The sequence below is a fragment of the Fringilla coelebs genome (genome assembly GCF_963513975.1).
Source record: "Fringilla coelebs genome assembly, chromosome: 6".
Classification (NCBI taxonomy): Eukaryota; Metazoa; Chordata; class Aves; order Passeriformes; family Fringillidae; genus Fringilla; species Fringilla coelebs.
In genome coordinates, this window is record NC_140034.1 from 56,390,760 (window position 1) to 56,407,030 (window position 16,271).

Here is a 16,271-nt window from a genome sequence, read left to right on the forward strand (position 1 = left end):
GAACTAAAAGGCATCTGTGCTGACATCAGAAGCAGCTCCTATCCTCTGTACAGGAAGTATTTGCACTCAGGTTTTCCAAGGATCCTTTTAATAAATGTAGAATTATATTTGGAATTATAATGTTAGTTGCAAAAGGCAAAGTATCCTTGTACAATCTCAAGCATACCTTTGTATTCTGCAACAAGTGCTATCAATACGAATATGATCTGAATGACAAACTCAGATGACTGACATACAATATGGATTGATACTGAGACTTTAACCATGCTGATAACATGGTTTACATGTAAATTTCTGTTTCTTACCTCTTCATCCTCCCAGTCTATGAGGTCCCAGTCATAAGTCAATACAGCTCTCCGTCTTTTCCAAAACTCTAGAAAGACTGTTGCTGTGGAAAACAACTGTAATTTAACTACAGGGGGGCAAAGGGGGCACGCAGATCTTAAGAAAATCAGCAATATCATTAGCCACTTTCTGACAGTTTTCCTCAGAATCTGAAAACTCTAAGTAGCTTCAGGATAATCCCTGTTAAATTTAAAACAGTACTTAACTATGTTTGGCTAAGAAACATATTTTTGTTTTCTGTAGTAGCTGTACAGAGATAGGTACCTGTCAACATGAGACATTGCCATCCCTTTAAATTCATCATTTTGCTTTTCCTTTTATTCAAAACATAGAATCTTCTCTTGAAGAAACACAAACACAATGAAATCTACTAATAAAGAGCCAAGAGCTATCTCCTTTTATTCAGTTCAAATAAGAACCTCACTTCCTTCCCAGCTATACCAGTTTTATACTGTAGCAGTCTTGCTACTAGGACAATTCTTTAGACAATTATTTCTAATCTAGATGTGAGACCATAATCAGATCTTCCATGTACTTAGGGGTTTGGATAAGATAATTACACCTAATAAATAACTCCAAATTTCCAAAACCCTGTAGTCTGCTACTGAGGATAAGACATCTTGTTGAGGGTCAGACTCCTGACAAAACATAGAATTGCCCAATTGTGCCTTGAAAAACAATGAATTCAAATAGGAAGTAAGAAAATTTGCTTCCTTCTAGAAAGCCGACTGCTCGAAAGAAGGATTTCTAACCCAAAATAAACAGGATGGTCACATATTCCTACCTTTATCTGTATTTCTGTACTATGTTTAATTTTTTGGGGGGTTTCTATACATACTTGATACCTAATTAATTATCATAATTAGTTATATATATTATACCTGTATGTACATAATTATACATGACTTATTCATATAATAGATGCTCTTCACATTGCTTTTAACAGCGTTACTTACAAAGAAGCTAAGCTGGGGATAATACACAACTCAATAAAAAACCCCAAACGAACAACTTAATAAAACCAGCCCTTATTCTCTCTGCCCCCTGCCCAAAAGAAAACAAACAAACTAACTAAAAAAAAAAAAAACAAAACACAAACCCTCTAAAAAAATCACTCATAAGAAAAAGCATAAGAAAGTAGGAGAGGCTTGAAGACAAAAGAAATAAGTTACTTTTTTCAGATATAAATCTCCTTCATTCAGGTGGTGAAGTACCCACATACATAGACATCTGAATAATTAACGATGCTGAAGAATAACTAATTACAGAATTAACTGTGCTGTCATATGAAAGCTCATGTGTGGGAGTTAAAAACTGGATGATCCCAATCTGTTTCATATATAGAAAAAATACCCCTCGCCAAAACCTCACTGAACAACATATGCTGAACAGCAGACCTACTACCATCATGTGACTTTGAGGTGAGGTTTTCTCATTCTTCTCAATCTAACATTTGAAAAATTAATGCCTACTACACAGTTTCAGGTTTGTACTGCAAAAGAAGTTTGCACACAAATTCAGTCTCATTCATTACCTCTGGACTGATTTAGTTTTCTATTTGCTCCTGGCAGCATTCATATAACTCACTGCTCAAGGCCACAAAAGACTACCCATCAACTTTCCAGGCTAATTGTAAAAATTCTAATTCTTCACAAGGCAACATAAATCTTTAGCACGCTCTTAGAATTGCTGCCTGCCCAGAAAGCATTGCCTTGAGAATAGCATCCATAGAGGGTTCATGACCTCACTCCATAGCAACGTGGATTTGAATTATCAACGTGGTTTTGAATTATTCCCTTCTGAGTATGAGGTCTGTGTATGGAATTTTCTTACTAAATGAAGCTTTTGTTCCAGAATCATGAAATGGGTAAGACTGGAAGGGAGTGGATCATCTGGTCTAACCTCCCTGCTCAAGGAGCGTCATCCAAGAGCATATGGCACACGACTGCATCCAGGCAGTTCTTGAATATCTCCAATGAGGGAGACTCCACAACCTCTCTGAGCAGCCTCTTCCAGAGCAAGTAGGAGAGAAGTCCTTCCTCACATTCAGGTGAAAATTACTGTGCATTAGTTTCTGCTCATTGCATTTTGTACTATTGTTTGGCACTAAGCAGACCCTGGCTCCATCCCCTTAGCACCCTCCCTTCAGATACCCAGATACATTGATGAGATCCCCTCGCAGTCATCTCTCCTCAAGGATGAACAGGCCCACTCCCTCAGCCTTTCAACAACTCTAGGAGCTCCTTGTCCTTCTGGACATGAGGAGCCCAGAACAGGACACAGCACTCCAGATGTGCCCCAGCAGGGCTGAGCAGAGGGGCAGGATCACTCCCCTGACCTGCTGGCAGCGTTCTCTCCCTAATGCACCCCAGGACCCCCCTGGCCTCACTGCCCACAAGGCAGCTGCTGGCCCGTGGACAATTTGTCATCCACCAGGACCCCCTGCTCCTTTTCCACAGAGCTGCTTCCCAGCAGGTCAGCCTGTGCTGGTGCACGGGCTTGCTCCTCCCCAGGTGCAGGAGCCTGCATTTCCCTCTGTTGAACTGACACAGTTCCTCTCTGTCCATCTCTCCAGCCTGTCGAGGTCCCTCTGAAGGGATGCACAGCACTCTGGGGCCATTTCTCCCATCTTTGTGTCATCAGCAAACATACTGAGGGGGCATCTGCCCCTTAGTCCAAGTCATTGAGTAAGTTACACAATACTGGGACCAGTTTTGAACCTTGGGGGACACCACCAGTGACAGGCCTCCAGCCAGACCCTGCGCCAATGATTACAGTTCTCTGGGATTGAGGTGAGGCTGATTGTTAAGTAGTTTCCTGGATCCTCCTTCTTTCACTTGAAGTTTGGGATGAGATTTGCTTCCTTTCAGTATTTGGGCACCTCTCCTGATCACCAAGATCTTTCAAACCTTTCAAAGATGTTTGTGAACAGCCTAGCTATGGTGTCTGCCAACTCTCTCAGCACTTGTGGATGCATCCCATCAAGGCCCATGTACTTGTGGACGTCAAGTCTGTCTAGTGTTCTCTCACCCAATTGTGCTTGAGCAAGGAAACTGACCTTCTTTCACCCTGGGCAGCTGGGACAGAGATTCCTGGGGCTGGTCATGTCAGGGAAGACCAATGCAAAGAAGATGCTCAGTAGCTCTGCCTCTTCTGTGTCTTCAGCTACAAGGGCCTCCCTCCACTTAGTAATGGGCCACACGATCCTTAGTTTTCCTTTTGTTATGGATAAGCTTTTGAATAAGCCTTTCTTGTTGTCCTTTACATCCTTGCCCAGATTTAATTCCAGATGGGCCTTGGTCTTCCTTGTTTCATTTCTACTTACTCTGATCACCCCTCTATATGCATTCCAAGTGACCTGACCCTGCTTCAATCTCCTGAATACTTCCTGCTCATGCTTGACAGGAATTCTTTATTCATTCACACAGGTCTTTTGACTGTTTTGCCTGATTCTTTTCTCAATGGGACTCATCATTCTTGAGCCAGAGAAAGTGGTCCTTAAATATCAACCAGCTCTCTTAGAGCCCTCTCCCCTGCAGGGCCAATTTCCATGGGATTTTTCCAAGAGATCCCTAAAGAGGCTAATGTGAGCTCGCCTGAATACCATGGTTGCAATTTTACTTGCTTCCTCTTTATTCAGTACCGACCTCTACAAACACATGATCCCTGCAGCCAAGGCAGCTCCCAACCTTCACATCTCCAGCAAGACTTCCCTGTGTGTCAGCATGAGGTAAAGCAACATGCCACTTCTTGGGGAATCCTCTCCTACCTGTCTCAGAAAGTTGTAATCAATGCTTTCCAGGAACCTCCTGGACTGTTTGTGCTTTGCTGTGTTGCTTCTCCAGCAGATGCCAAGGTAGGTAAAGTCCCTCACAAGAACCAGTGCTGTGACTTTGAGGCTGCTTCAAGCTGTTTACAGAAGACCTCATCCACTTTTTATTCCTGATCAGCTGGCCTGTTGCAAACACCCACAACAGCGTCACCCTTACGAGTAATCCCCTTCATCCCGACCCATCAGTTCTTGACCTACTCCTACCCCAAGTCAGAGCTGAATACATTCCAAGTCTTGCCTCACACAGGACAACTCTGTCACCATGTCCTTCCTGGACTGTCTATCCTAAACAGTGTGTAGCCCTCCATGACAACATTCCAGCCATGTGAGCTATCCTACAACATCTCCATCAGCAACTGAGATCAATACTGCAATTGATATTGATCAAGATGAGATCGATTTTGTTGATCATCAATATTATTTTAGGTGATTCTTATGTCATTAACACCTAGGGACATAATGTTTCCAGCATCAACACGTGATAAATCAGTGAGATTGCTATTGTCTAACACTAACTTATTTTACCAACTTATTTGGGTCTTCACTGAGTAACTTGGTTTGTTTAAATAAACCATAAAAAAAAGTTAATTTCTTGCAGATTCTGTATAAAATAAACTTTGAACTCAACACCATGCAACCCTCCTGTGGAATGACTCTCTTCTTTCTGCTTGTAAGACTGCAACGGAACAGAAGCAATACGGAGGCTGGAGAAGTAAAAGAAACAAGTAATAGTTCAATTACAAAAAACCATCAGTCTCCAGTGCAATTGACTTCACAGAGATTTGTTCTGCATATGACTACCACAGTAAGTCCTTCTTCCACAAGTCATGCTCCACCAGCAGCTGCCAATGTCAAAGAGAATGTAGTGAAAAGAACAGAAAATATCAGTGGGGCAAAAAGCATATCCCTGAGGTCCTCTGATGGCACCAATTTCTCTTCAAATGTGTCAAAAAAATGGAATAACACAGCCACAAAGATCCACTGAATGTCTTTAGCAACATTTAGAACAACAGGTGACTTTTCTAAAGTGCCCAAAAGTGCTGCAGCTACATCTCCTTCCACAGTGACACCAAGTCATTCCACAGTCATCCAGACCACCTCGGGGCTTTACTGCTTCCAGTGAAAACCAAGGATCTAACTAAAATTCAAGTGGTTTAATAAAATTACAATGCTGAAATAAAAACTTTTTTTAAAAATTGAACTGGAGGCTTTATGAGACATGAACTTACAAGTGATCTAGTACAGACTAAAACTAAAGCTCACCCAAAATAAAACATGTACTTTTCAAATGATTTACACTTTAATTAATCATTTAACACTTCCCAGAGTGAGAGAACCTTGCAACAGGTATTGCCTACTTTAACTGGAATGGACCTTCAAAGCAGATGTGTAGAAATTAGATTTAAAATATACAGCACATCAACTTATTAAAGTTCAGAAATTTTTGTGACCAAAGATGACTTCTTATAAACAGTTTCAAAGGAATTACTCATTGTGCATTTAATTACCAAGTTAAGTATGCGTGGGAAAACAATGGAACATAAAACTGTCATTGCACTTTTCTATCCTGCTATTCTGAATCAGGTCTTCAGGAAAAGAAAAGATTAGAAGGCACAGTAATTTTTTGCTTTAATTAGCTTTCAAGCTTTTAACACGGGACTGAAAGTACAGTTTGTACAAAGAACTGAAGGATCATCAGACTTTCATGTTTCCTATCATAGTTAATAATTACACAGCTAATAATTACAAGACACCTGATTTTAAGCTAACATCGATTGAAAAGCAATGAGAGTTGGAGAGCACGTTCACTTCCAAGCAAAACTGAGTATCTTGAAGAAAAGTTTTATGAAATTTGAGGGAAAATCTTGAAGAAAGGCATTTATTCTGCTAATTGAACAGGTGCATGAAGCATTACTGAATTTTTAACTTTGCACACACAGACACTGAAATTCCGAGGCTGCAATTTTAACTGCTGTCTTAAATGCTTACAAATAACTGCATTCAAAGAATAATTAAAAAATAGTTGTGGATTCAGTAATTAAACCTGAAACCTTTTTATTTGATTAAAAACTCATTTACCTGCCTTTTTATTTTTCCTAAATCCCAATTATTCCCCCAAACTTCAAGGATGGAGATGCCTGTTTTCATTTACAAAGGCAGAAGATTTTGCAGAAAGGCTGGTTTACTTAGAGCTTGCAAAGTGTTTCAGACCCTTGCTGAAAAGTCTTACTCACTGGTTTAATCTATATATTATTCCTAATCAACTCTTTCATCTTTGTTTCTTTTTCTCACAGAAAAAAACAACAAAGAAGAAGGAATAGCTGGCACCTCTGCAGGAGCCATTTTGGGATCTGTATTAATTGGCCTGGCAGGATATTTTACATGGGCTACAAAGAGGCCTGAGTCATTTTTCCCCAGAAAATTCCTATTTCCCACAGAACATTTCCTATGCTGACACAAGGAGTGACCCAGGTAAGGAACAGCACAAGTGTTTTGTATAGGAACATTTCTTATTTCTGCACAGGGCTGCTTAAATACTCTCATCTTACTGAATTATTTGGATATCATCGACTGCAGCCAAACTAGCTTTCAACTGACATAATTTATTATTTAAAAATTTTAGCCTAATCAATACGCCTCTTAACTCTATCTCCTTCTTACAAGTTATTTTTTAAGCTCTGACATATCAGGAAAATCGTATCTAGTATCAGTGAACCTGTTCAAAGAATTGTGGGCTAGTTTAAAACTACAGCTCAAATGCTCTCCCAAACCTTGATTAACTGAAAAAAAACCTAGACTCTTTAGTCATCCAATGTCAGTTACAAAATTAGGGATAAAGCTACATCTGATTTCAGAAGTAAAAATATTTTTAAGAAGTTTAAAAAGATGACTGCTTTTGTCTTCTCCATGAGTGTGCAAAAACTTGTACTGAAGTACAATCACAGTCCAAACATCTATATCATGTTCCTGGTCCTTATTTTTAAATATTTACACAATTACTGAGAGGCCAAACACACCTTTTTTCTCAGAGAAAATAAAATCAAAATAAATTTTGGCAAAATGCCCTTTCCAGCTTAAAAGCAAGAGCTGAAAGCTGCCAGAACATCAGAGTAAGAAGCAGCTTTGAAAGTTGATCACCCATGTGAGTGCTGAATGGGTGTTGCTAGAAGGACATGAGTTATCTTCAGAAAATGAGTCAGGACCCTCATCTCTTCCTCTCCCATAAGTCAGAAAGCAGTTAACTGGACTTACATGTGATACATGTGAGGGACTGCTGAATTAAACCATGAGGTACCCAGCAGATAGTGATTCAAATCTTTCAAGCCATATAAAAGAAAATTATTGTGTTATTCCTTCAGTTCTTCACTAAGACAACTCTCTTGAACCATGTGATAAGAGTCAGAGGTGCCTCACAGCAGACAAGACAGAAGACAATGCAGGGTGCCTACTCCAATGGCTGACATCACACCATCCCACCCTTCATTGCAATGCTTGCTTCAGAGTATATTCCTGCCTGTTACCTACACCCATTTCATTTTTCCCAAAACAACCTGGCCATTGTTACCTTACAGCCATTACTGTGCAAACAATGTCTTAAAAAGTAAGGAAAAATCACAAGACACACCAATATACAACAGGCAGGCTTCAGTAGCAGAGCATCACTCCTCTACTTTGTAATTAAATGATCAATCTCTGCTTTTCCTGGAAGGATATTATACTTGATTTCTTAGAAACAACAAAGGAAAATAGCACCCAGGGAAGTTTCTGCTTTGTGTAACTTTGGTGAACAGTGTAACAGAGAAATATTTGACTAGGATTACAATGATATTTTAGTATCAATACGAAAGAACATCCTTAGCTTCACTACTCTGAAGTGAAACTATTCCATCCTAACATAATTTCTATCTGAAAAATGACTCAGGTCATTATTTTCCCAAATTTACATCTGTACCTTCCAGTGAATATGCCAAGATTGATTAGGTTTACTTGGATTATTTAATTTGGATTACTTGAAGTTTACTGGGGAGAATGGAATTACTGAGTAAAATTAGCTACATCTAACCTTTGACTAGATGACACTGATTTAGCATCATTATCCATGGGGAAAAAAGATGACAAGCTTCTATTCCTCTGTCAAACAGATTTGTTGTTTGAATTGCAGCCTAGATCTGTAGAAATTATTTCAAACGTGTCAGCACAGATTAGATAGAAGAAATACTTAACAAGAGAGGAAAGGAATTCTCTGATACATATATAGGTATCCTAAAAAGCATGGTCCAGTTCTGCCCAGCTAAAGAGTAAAATTATTATACAAAGCAAATAATTGCATAGCTTTTCTGCTTGCAATTACCAGACGTGTCTAAATAGAAAGAAAGAATACGCAAAAGAAATTATTATAAAGGCACAGAATAAACCAAACAAAGTGCAGAGAAAACTACCCATGAGGGATATGCCCTGGTTATTATGCTCTGCTAAAACACTTTAATTAGTGCGGAGACTGCGGATCATACTGATGGAATGGAATTATCTCACTAACTGCCTGCGAATGTTGCCATGAGGCTTTATTCAATATGTGAGTAAATTACATACACATACACCCTAGAGAGAAACTATACTGAATATGAGCAAAACAGGTATTTATTTTAAATATTAAAGATTTCAGCCCATATATGCAATTTTGCCCTTTTTTGAGTTTAGTCATAAAGGCAGCATGTGTCCCATCAATACCAGGACACGATTTCTAACATAGCATCCATCATGTTTGGCAGCAGACTGAAAATCTGAGACAGATTCACCTATATTACATGAGCGTATCACTCTGATACTTCAAATGAAGAAAAATGTCATGCTCAGCTTTCACCCTCCTTAGCCAATACACCATCTTTCCTGCGGTAAAGCAGTGTCATACAAGCAAATTCCTCCTTACACTTGAATCTTGGCCTCAGACGAAAATGGAAAGAAGGAGAGCTTAGAGATAGAGATGCTAAGAAGTTACCTCTTGTCTGCACTGCTAACTATATAATTAAATGCACTGTATTTTAGGAATTTTTGAAAGTAATCATTAATAACTGGAAGACAGTAATAGCAAGATTAGCAGTAATTGAAGAAGTAGGAATGAGGAAAGTAATCAAAGTGTGCCCTTTAGTTATAGACTGTTAATTTTTAACAATCCAATCATAATTTTTGCATGTATGGGGATGTGCTGCCGTTCTCCATTTAACTATTTGATGTTTTGCTGTTGTTTGTATATTGTTACTTGCTTTTACAATGCCAGCCTCCAAAATTTGAGACATTTGTTCTTACTTTACTTTAAGTTAGAGTCATTAATACTTATTCATACACATTACAAAAATAAAGCTGTTGTGTAATATTTCATTCAAAACTGTGAAACTCTGGCTTGAATGCAGACAGCTCTATGTATGTCAACTAATGTCATTTTCTCAGTGTTTACACAGACAAACATGTTCATTGGTAGAACCAATTATCTCTGGTTCTGTTCTTCTTCCCTATTTCCCAGCAGCAAAATCCTATTAGCTGCAGTGAAAGCTAATTCTACTGAGGATTTAATGCTGGGCCATTAAATCTGTTCTTTTATGGCACTATTACACTGACCTTCTAAAAGAGGCAGGACAGTTTTTGGTAACTCCTGCTCAGCAGTGTCCTCTGTGGATGTGCCCCTGCTTGGCTTTGAGCTGAACAACACGATGTGTGCGACAGCAGTGGGAATATAACAAGAGATTCAGACTGAGAATTTCAATGGAAATACCTTAACTGCAGCAAGCACTTAACCTCAAACCTTTCCTATACTTTCCTCTAATTAGCTCCCATAAAACCATTCTCAATTATTCTATAAGAATCCTCTCTCTACAAGATGTGATTTTGATATTGGCTCAAGATCAGTAACACAACCCACGTGTTTTCCTCTATTGGCCTAAATAATATAAAATTCAGGCTTAAAGACATTTACAACCCTAAAGAAAATCATTACATTTGGTGTTTATATAAATATGTTTACATAAAAGGTATTACCCATTACTAGCATAGAAATTTAAGTTAATGAAAATGAAAAAAAAATTAGTTTGTGTAGCAAAATCATAATCCTTCTTTAACTTTTATCCAGAGCTATAATCTCCTTTGTCAAGTAACCATATAAAAGGGTCAGGTGAACTAAAAATAAATTTAAAAAAAAAAAAAAAAAAACCAAGAAAAAATGTACTTACCCCAAATTGCCATAAAAATTGCAAAGAAGACAGTCCCTCCATTATCAAACAAATGTGTAACCTGAATAAAAAAATGAACACATCAGGAAAAAATAATACTGCCACCTCATCTTTTGCCCCAAATAGTCCCAGAGTCCATAACTGGCGTCAGAAACCAAAAGCTAAGCTTCCTCATAAGTAATCCTACTAGCATGTTTCTTCTACCAAGGTTTGTCAAAGTCACACTCAGACTTCCAGTATAATTTGAAATCTGCTGTTCCAGACTATTACTTCATGCATCACTAGTAATTTTGTTTCACAGACACATAGCTGTTTTGTCCACGTCCAGACAGACTAAAATTTCATCCAGAATTCTTGTCATATGGTAGGTCAAACTTAATCTCAAACATTTCTATTTTAAGGTTTTTATCAGCTAAAAAACCTCTTTGCTTTTCTCCATCTATATACTTACTGTCTCTTGATTCCATTTCATTCTTCTACCTAGGTATTTTGCAATTTCTGGCGTGATTATTTAAGTTTGAAGAATATCTTCTTGTAGCAAAATATTTAATTCTATAAAATCTTCACCTTAGTTTGTCAGAGTAAAGCAGGAGCAAAAATTCAAATAGAAATCAAGCAAAGGAAAGAGAGTAGCAAGATAGTTACAGAGGAAAGTAGGAAAAACCTTTTAAAAAGTTTAATTATGAAGTCGTCACAGAGGAATTAATAAGTTGATGAAAATAATATGACTTTATTAATAAGCAAATGCTCACAGAAGGGAATTTTAGAAAACCCCCAGATCATTACAGAGCACTCCCTTATAAGAAAGATGTATTACAAAGGCTGAAAATAACATCTGTAGAGAAACAACATGCTTTTTAGGAAACTTGTCAGAAACGAGGGCAGCCATTATACAACCACAATTATCTTGATAGCAATAACACAATAATTACCTTGGCATATATGCAGCTTTCATTGAGTTTTTGTAGTGTGCAATTGCGTTCACACATAGGGCACATAATGGTTTCATTTGCCTCGCAGATCTCTTTGCTTTAGCACAAGATAGGAAAATAAAGGTTATAAAAACACTTCTGGCATTCACAAGGTTTTCTGAGTTATGCCATTTATAGTCTCTGTTTGTCAACAGTGTGTGCACCACAAAACTGGGCAAATAAAATAAATTAAAAGTGAATATTCGGCTTGGAAAGCCTAATCCCAAATCAGGAACCTGAACACTATGGGCCATAGAGTAGCATACAATATTTCTGGGCATCATGTTACACTTCTCACACTAGCAAATTCTCTCCCCAGTATCTCTAACAGGAAAAAAAAAAAATTGCTTACTACCCTTCAAATGCATTTACAGCCTATTTTTCTACATTATTATAAGATACCAAACATTCAGAGGATAGACAACACTAGTATATCTACATTGATCTCAATCACATGACATTTGTATGTAATTGAGCAAAGAAGAGAGACATTATGACAAGAGGCAAAAGTCAGTATGAGAGGGGGATATTTGCTCCCTTTTGGTGGTACCCTTCCTTCTTCTCCATTTCCAACTTGCCCATAGCAGCCAGAGAGATGAACTACAGAGAGACTCTTCTTACACACAGAGGGCAGAGACTCATGGCCCTGTGCTGAGGTGACTGGGCTCCTGACATAGGCTAATACATACATATATATATATCTCACATGTATATATTTATATAATATATAGATATAGGTATAGATAGATATAGATATACAGAGCCAACTGCTAGCAGACCCTGAGCACGGAGCAGAGGCAGGCACTTGGACAAGTCATAAACAAGAGAAAATAATTCTTAGATGTGACATCATTCTGCATCACCCTCAAATTACTGCTGCAGAAAACCTATGGCTGGCATGGTAAGCAATGTTTGGTTCCATATTTGTTTATTATTTCTCTACTCAAACTGTGCTGGATATCAGGAAAAAAAAGAAAATTATCGTTTCCTGCCTGCAGCCACTAGAGGTGGGCTGACGGCAGCTTCGTGCACCTGAGAGGTGAAGGCACATCACTGAGGAAAGTATCCTTCTGCAAAACTGATTTGATCATCTGTTCAATTCAGATTTTGTAGTATGCAAGACAGATAAAAAATAGGAATTTGTGATGGAATTTATCATACTTAAATCAACACCTCCTAACAGCCATTATGTCTCATAAGAGACATAATAAACCTGTTTCACCTGAAAGAGTGTTCAGCAGAAAGTATTGAATCTGGGGCTACATGCCAGTTCTGACATTGCCATAATGCTCTGACACCGTGTTTCAATTTCTAATTTCCATTGGGTTTCCTGTGTTCAGACTTTTTTAAGGTAGCACATCCTATTCTGTTTCTTCCAGATTGCCATTGAACACTGCATTTGTGTATGGATGGTAGCTGAAGTGCTTAAAATCAAATGATAGATTTTAATAGTCTTACAGATGCCTATCTAGAAGTTTCTTTAAAATAATGTAGAAACACCAGATAAATAATCTCTCAATCCCAGACTACAGCAAGAATAAGAACAGCTGTGCAGTCCATCTACTGCTAATGGATGACTCCTGTCTGCTCTAGGTACAAAGTTTCTGTCTAATCCTTACTAACACCTTCCAGGCTAAGCAAAAAAACTATGGCAAGGATATGGCAACAATATCTGTTATCAGTGGCCTTTAGAATTGCCTAAGTACACAAGGTGACACAGAAAACATCTTCATATATTTTATCAGGCCAGGCATAATCAGCTTGAGTCACGCATTTCACAGCTGCTCTTACTAACACGGTCGTAGCAATGCACTGACAGGACAGTGCTGGGTCGTGACTGACCAGAGGGACTGCAGACATTCACACAATCAAAGGCAGGTAGCCCTTCTCCACAGAATTAACATATCCAGATTACAGATGTGGGGCTGTCACAGAACATGTGGTTAGGACTTCTGCCATAACCCATCCTCTGACAGCATTGTGAAATGAACACTGGCTAATGATAGCTACAATAAATATATGAATATTCAACTTTCCCTTGCAGGCATACAGAGCTTATATGAGGGTTACCTAACTTATATAAGCTTATATGAGGGTTTACCTAACTTTCAGTCTCTTGTTTCTCACACAGAGCACAGAGGCCTGTAGCCCAGCACGACACTGAGGTGCCTCAGGATGAGACCCCATAGAACCAGCCCCACAGGAACACACTCAAATGTGCTTTCTCTGTGTTTTCTCTGCAGCTACAAAGCAGCAGCCAAGGGAAAAAACTGAGGACAGAAACCCTCAAAAGCTAGCCTACCTCTGTGCTCATTTACAACACCCTGCAACCTTCAACAAGGAAGATAACTGCATTTTTCTGTAAAAAGGAGTCGTACCTGGAAGTCTTCCTGGGAGAAGCACACTGACACACAGGAGGTTATTGTCCTGTTCTATTCTGTGCTGGTGCAGCCTCACCTCGAATATGGTGTGCAGTTTTGGGAGCCACAATATAAGAAAGATATAAAGCTCTTAGAGAGTCTCCAAAAGAGGGCCACAAAGATGGTGAAGGGCCTAGAGGGGAAGCCATATGAGGAGCAGCTGAAATCACTCAGCTTGCTCAGCCTGGCAAATAGGAGACTGAGGGGAGATCTCATAGCAGCCTAACAGCTGGAATCTAACAGCTTCCTCTCCTTCTGGTGACCAGTGACAGGACCAGAGGGAGCACATGAAGCTGTGTCAGAGGAGCTTTAGGTCACATGTCAGAAAAAGGTTTTTCAATCACAGGACAGCTGGGAACTGGAACAGATTCCCCAGGAGAGTGGTCACAGTACCAAGACTGAAAGCGTTCAAAAAGAATTTGAACAAGGATCTCAGGCCCAGGAGCTGAACTTCAATGATCCTTGTGAATCCCTTCAAACTCAGGATATTCTATGATTCTATGATATAAAAGCACATAATAGCTTACAGTATGAAAGAATGAAATTATTAGAAATTTTGTTCTTTCTCTCGGGGAGTTGCCAATGACACCTTTCTCTTCCACAAGGAAGAAATACTAAGCTACACCTTGATAATAGTAGATTATGGCCCCTTGTTCCCCCTTTGTTGGAACTGTGCCACTGTACATGTGACAAATACGAGACTGACAGTTCAACAGCTGTGGTCCCCATGCTCTAAGAACAGGCTGATCCTCGACTTTAGATCCACTGCATTTTGAAGACATTTATGATGAAAAACAATCCTAGTACAGTATCTGAAAGAAAGCATTATTTCCTCACTGTTAAGTTTATTGCATTTGCCTGTATGTAATGTGGTTTGAATTAGTACAGTTCCTCAGGAGTTTGCTGTATAAAGCAAGCTTAAAAAAAAGTGTTCATGACAGCAGTGTAAAATATAATAACTCACTGTGAAAGAGAAGTTAAAGAAAACTCCGTAGATAAAACTTGAATATGGTCTTGCTCAAAGCTAGAGAAACAACATTTTCTATGAAATCTGACTCCAAGTACACAGCCTAACCAGTTGGAGCAACAGCTGCAATTGTAAGAACAGATAACGATACTGTCTGATAACAGCTAATGGAATACTTCGCAGTACAGTGGATCCTCAGAGAGTTCCCAGAAGTACAGTCAACACTTGAGCACCCCCATCACAACATCTAAATTGACACAGAACCCTTTCCAGAGCAAAATCACAAAAGTGGGAAACTTGAAAACTTGGTTCATTTTATGTGGTTGCAATCTCCCTGAAGCTGAGTCTCCTGGCTGCAAGTTACATTGACACAGATAAGAATTTGGTTGAAGTCCAAGTTTGCCACTATTAATGAAGAAGGCAAAAAAGACATAGGCAAAAGTTGAAGTTTAGTAACTGTACTACACTCTGGAAGTTATAGGAAGATGGAGGTAATGAGGGAATATGGCTGTTTTTCATCCATTAGCCTTAATGAGATTAACAACTACTGCAGTATCTGCAATGTGATCATTGGTCCTTACATACTGGTCTGTTTTTCCTTAGTGGGAATCACTGCAATGCAATGATTCATAAGAATGGCCACTGCCAGCAGTACACATTTGGCTTGATGCACAGCAAATGACAAAGTGTAAATACTTGATTCAAAGACCCAATATTCTATTTTGTTGTTGGACCCAATATTCTATTATGTCATTCTTACATTATTACCATATCTGCAAAACATTTAAAAGTACAGCAATCTAAGTTGTGCCAGACTGTTCTTAATTAGCAATAGGCTATTACATATTATTAAACAGAATTTTACCTTACTTGGCTGGAATCCATTGTAAATAATCCATAGAGGAAAACGAAGAGCCCAACCAGGGCAGCAGGAATAAGCATTCCAGTATACCATCCCAGCCAGGCAAAATACAGTCCAATTTTTTCACCGAAGTATCGCCTACATGAAAAGGAAACACATATATTGTTTAAAACTAAATTTTATGGTGACCTCTATCTATCTCTACTGTCACAGTAGCAGAATAATTCTAGCAAGGAACTATCATTACAAGTTTCTGGCAATACTGTCACTTTACCAAACAGGTTTTTTTCAGGCTAGTGTAATATTTTACTAACACTAACTGCAGATTTATGAGAACAAGGATATAACTGTAGTGCCTCTGTAATTGTCATGTTCTTGCAATGACTAAGTAGATGGACTAGTAGCAACATTATTAAATATAGGATAGATGGATGGATGTAGACAGACACAAAAAAATCTGGAAAGGGATAAAGTTACTATGACCTAAGTATTCCATTTAAAAAAACATAGATAATATGACATATTTCCAATTACTATCAGTGAACACAACACTCTGAAAACACAAGCTGAAGACTGAACTTTAATTCTTCAAAACTTGGGTATCAGTTGCCAGAACAGATGAAATAGCAGTGATCAGAAAGTCAATCAAGGAT

General features: G+C 38.6%; 2 protein-coding genes across 3 annotated transcripts in view; one reads left to right on the top strand and one right to left on the bottom strand.

Annotated features, from left to right (window-relative positions):
* The window catches only part of ANO3 (anoctamin 3), a gene marked incomplete at both ends in the record, with an annotated part of 106,165 nt that overhangs the window by 13,075 nt on the left and 76,819 nt on the right, over nt 1–16,271 (bottom strand). For both annotated transcript variants that reach the window (XM_084208762.1, XM_084208763.1), the window contains 4 exons: nt 306–388; nt 10,399–10,459; nt 11,331–11,427; nt 15,622–15,756. In XM_084208762.1, the coding sequence (XP_084064888.1) occupies nt 306–388; nt 10,399–10,459; nt 11,331–11,427; nt 15,622–15,756 (376 nt within the window). The remainder of the gene's footprint in view (nt 1–305; nt 389–10,398; nt 10,460–11,330; nt 11,428–15,621; nt 15,757–16,271) is intronic.
* On the top strand, nt 4,809–5,300 carry LOC311155064 (uncharacterized protein; the record flags this gene model as incomplete). The annotated part of the gene is made up of 2 exons (XM_084207969.1): nt 4,809–4,902; nt 5,167–5,300. 2 exons carry the CDS (start codon nt 4,809–4,811, stop codon nt 5,298–5,300), a joined length of 228 nt encoding a protein of 75 aa, XP_084064095.1.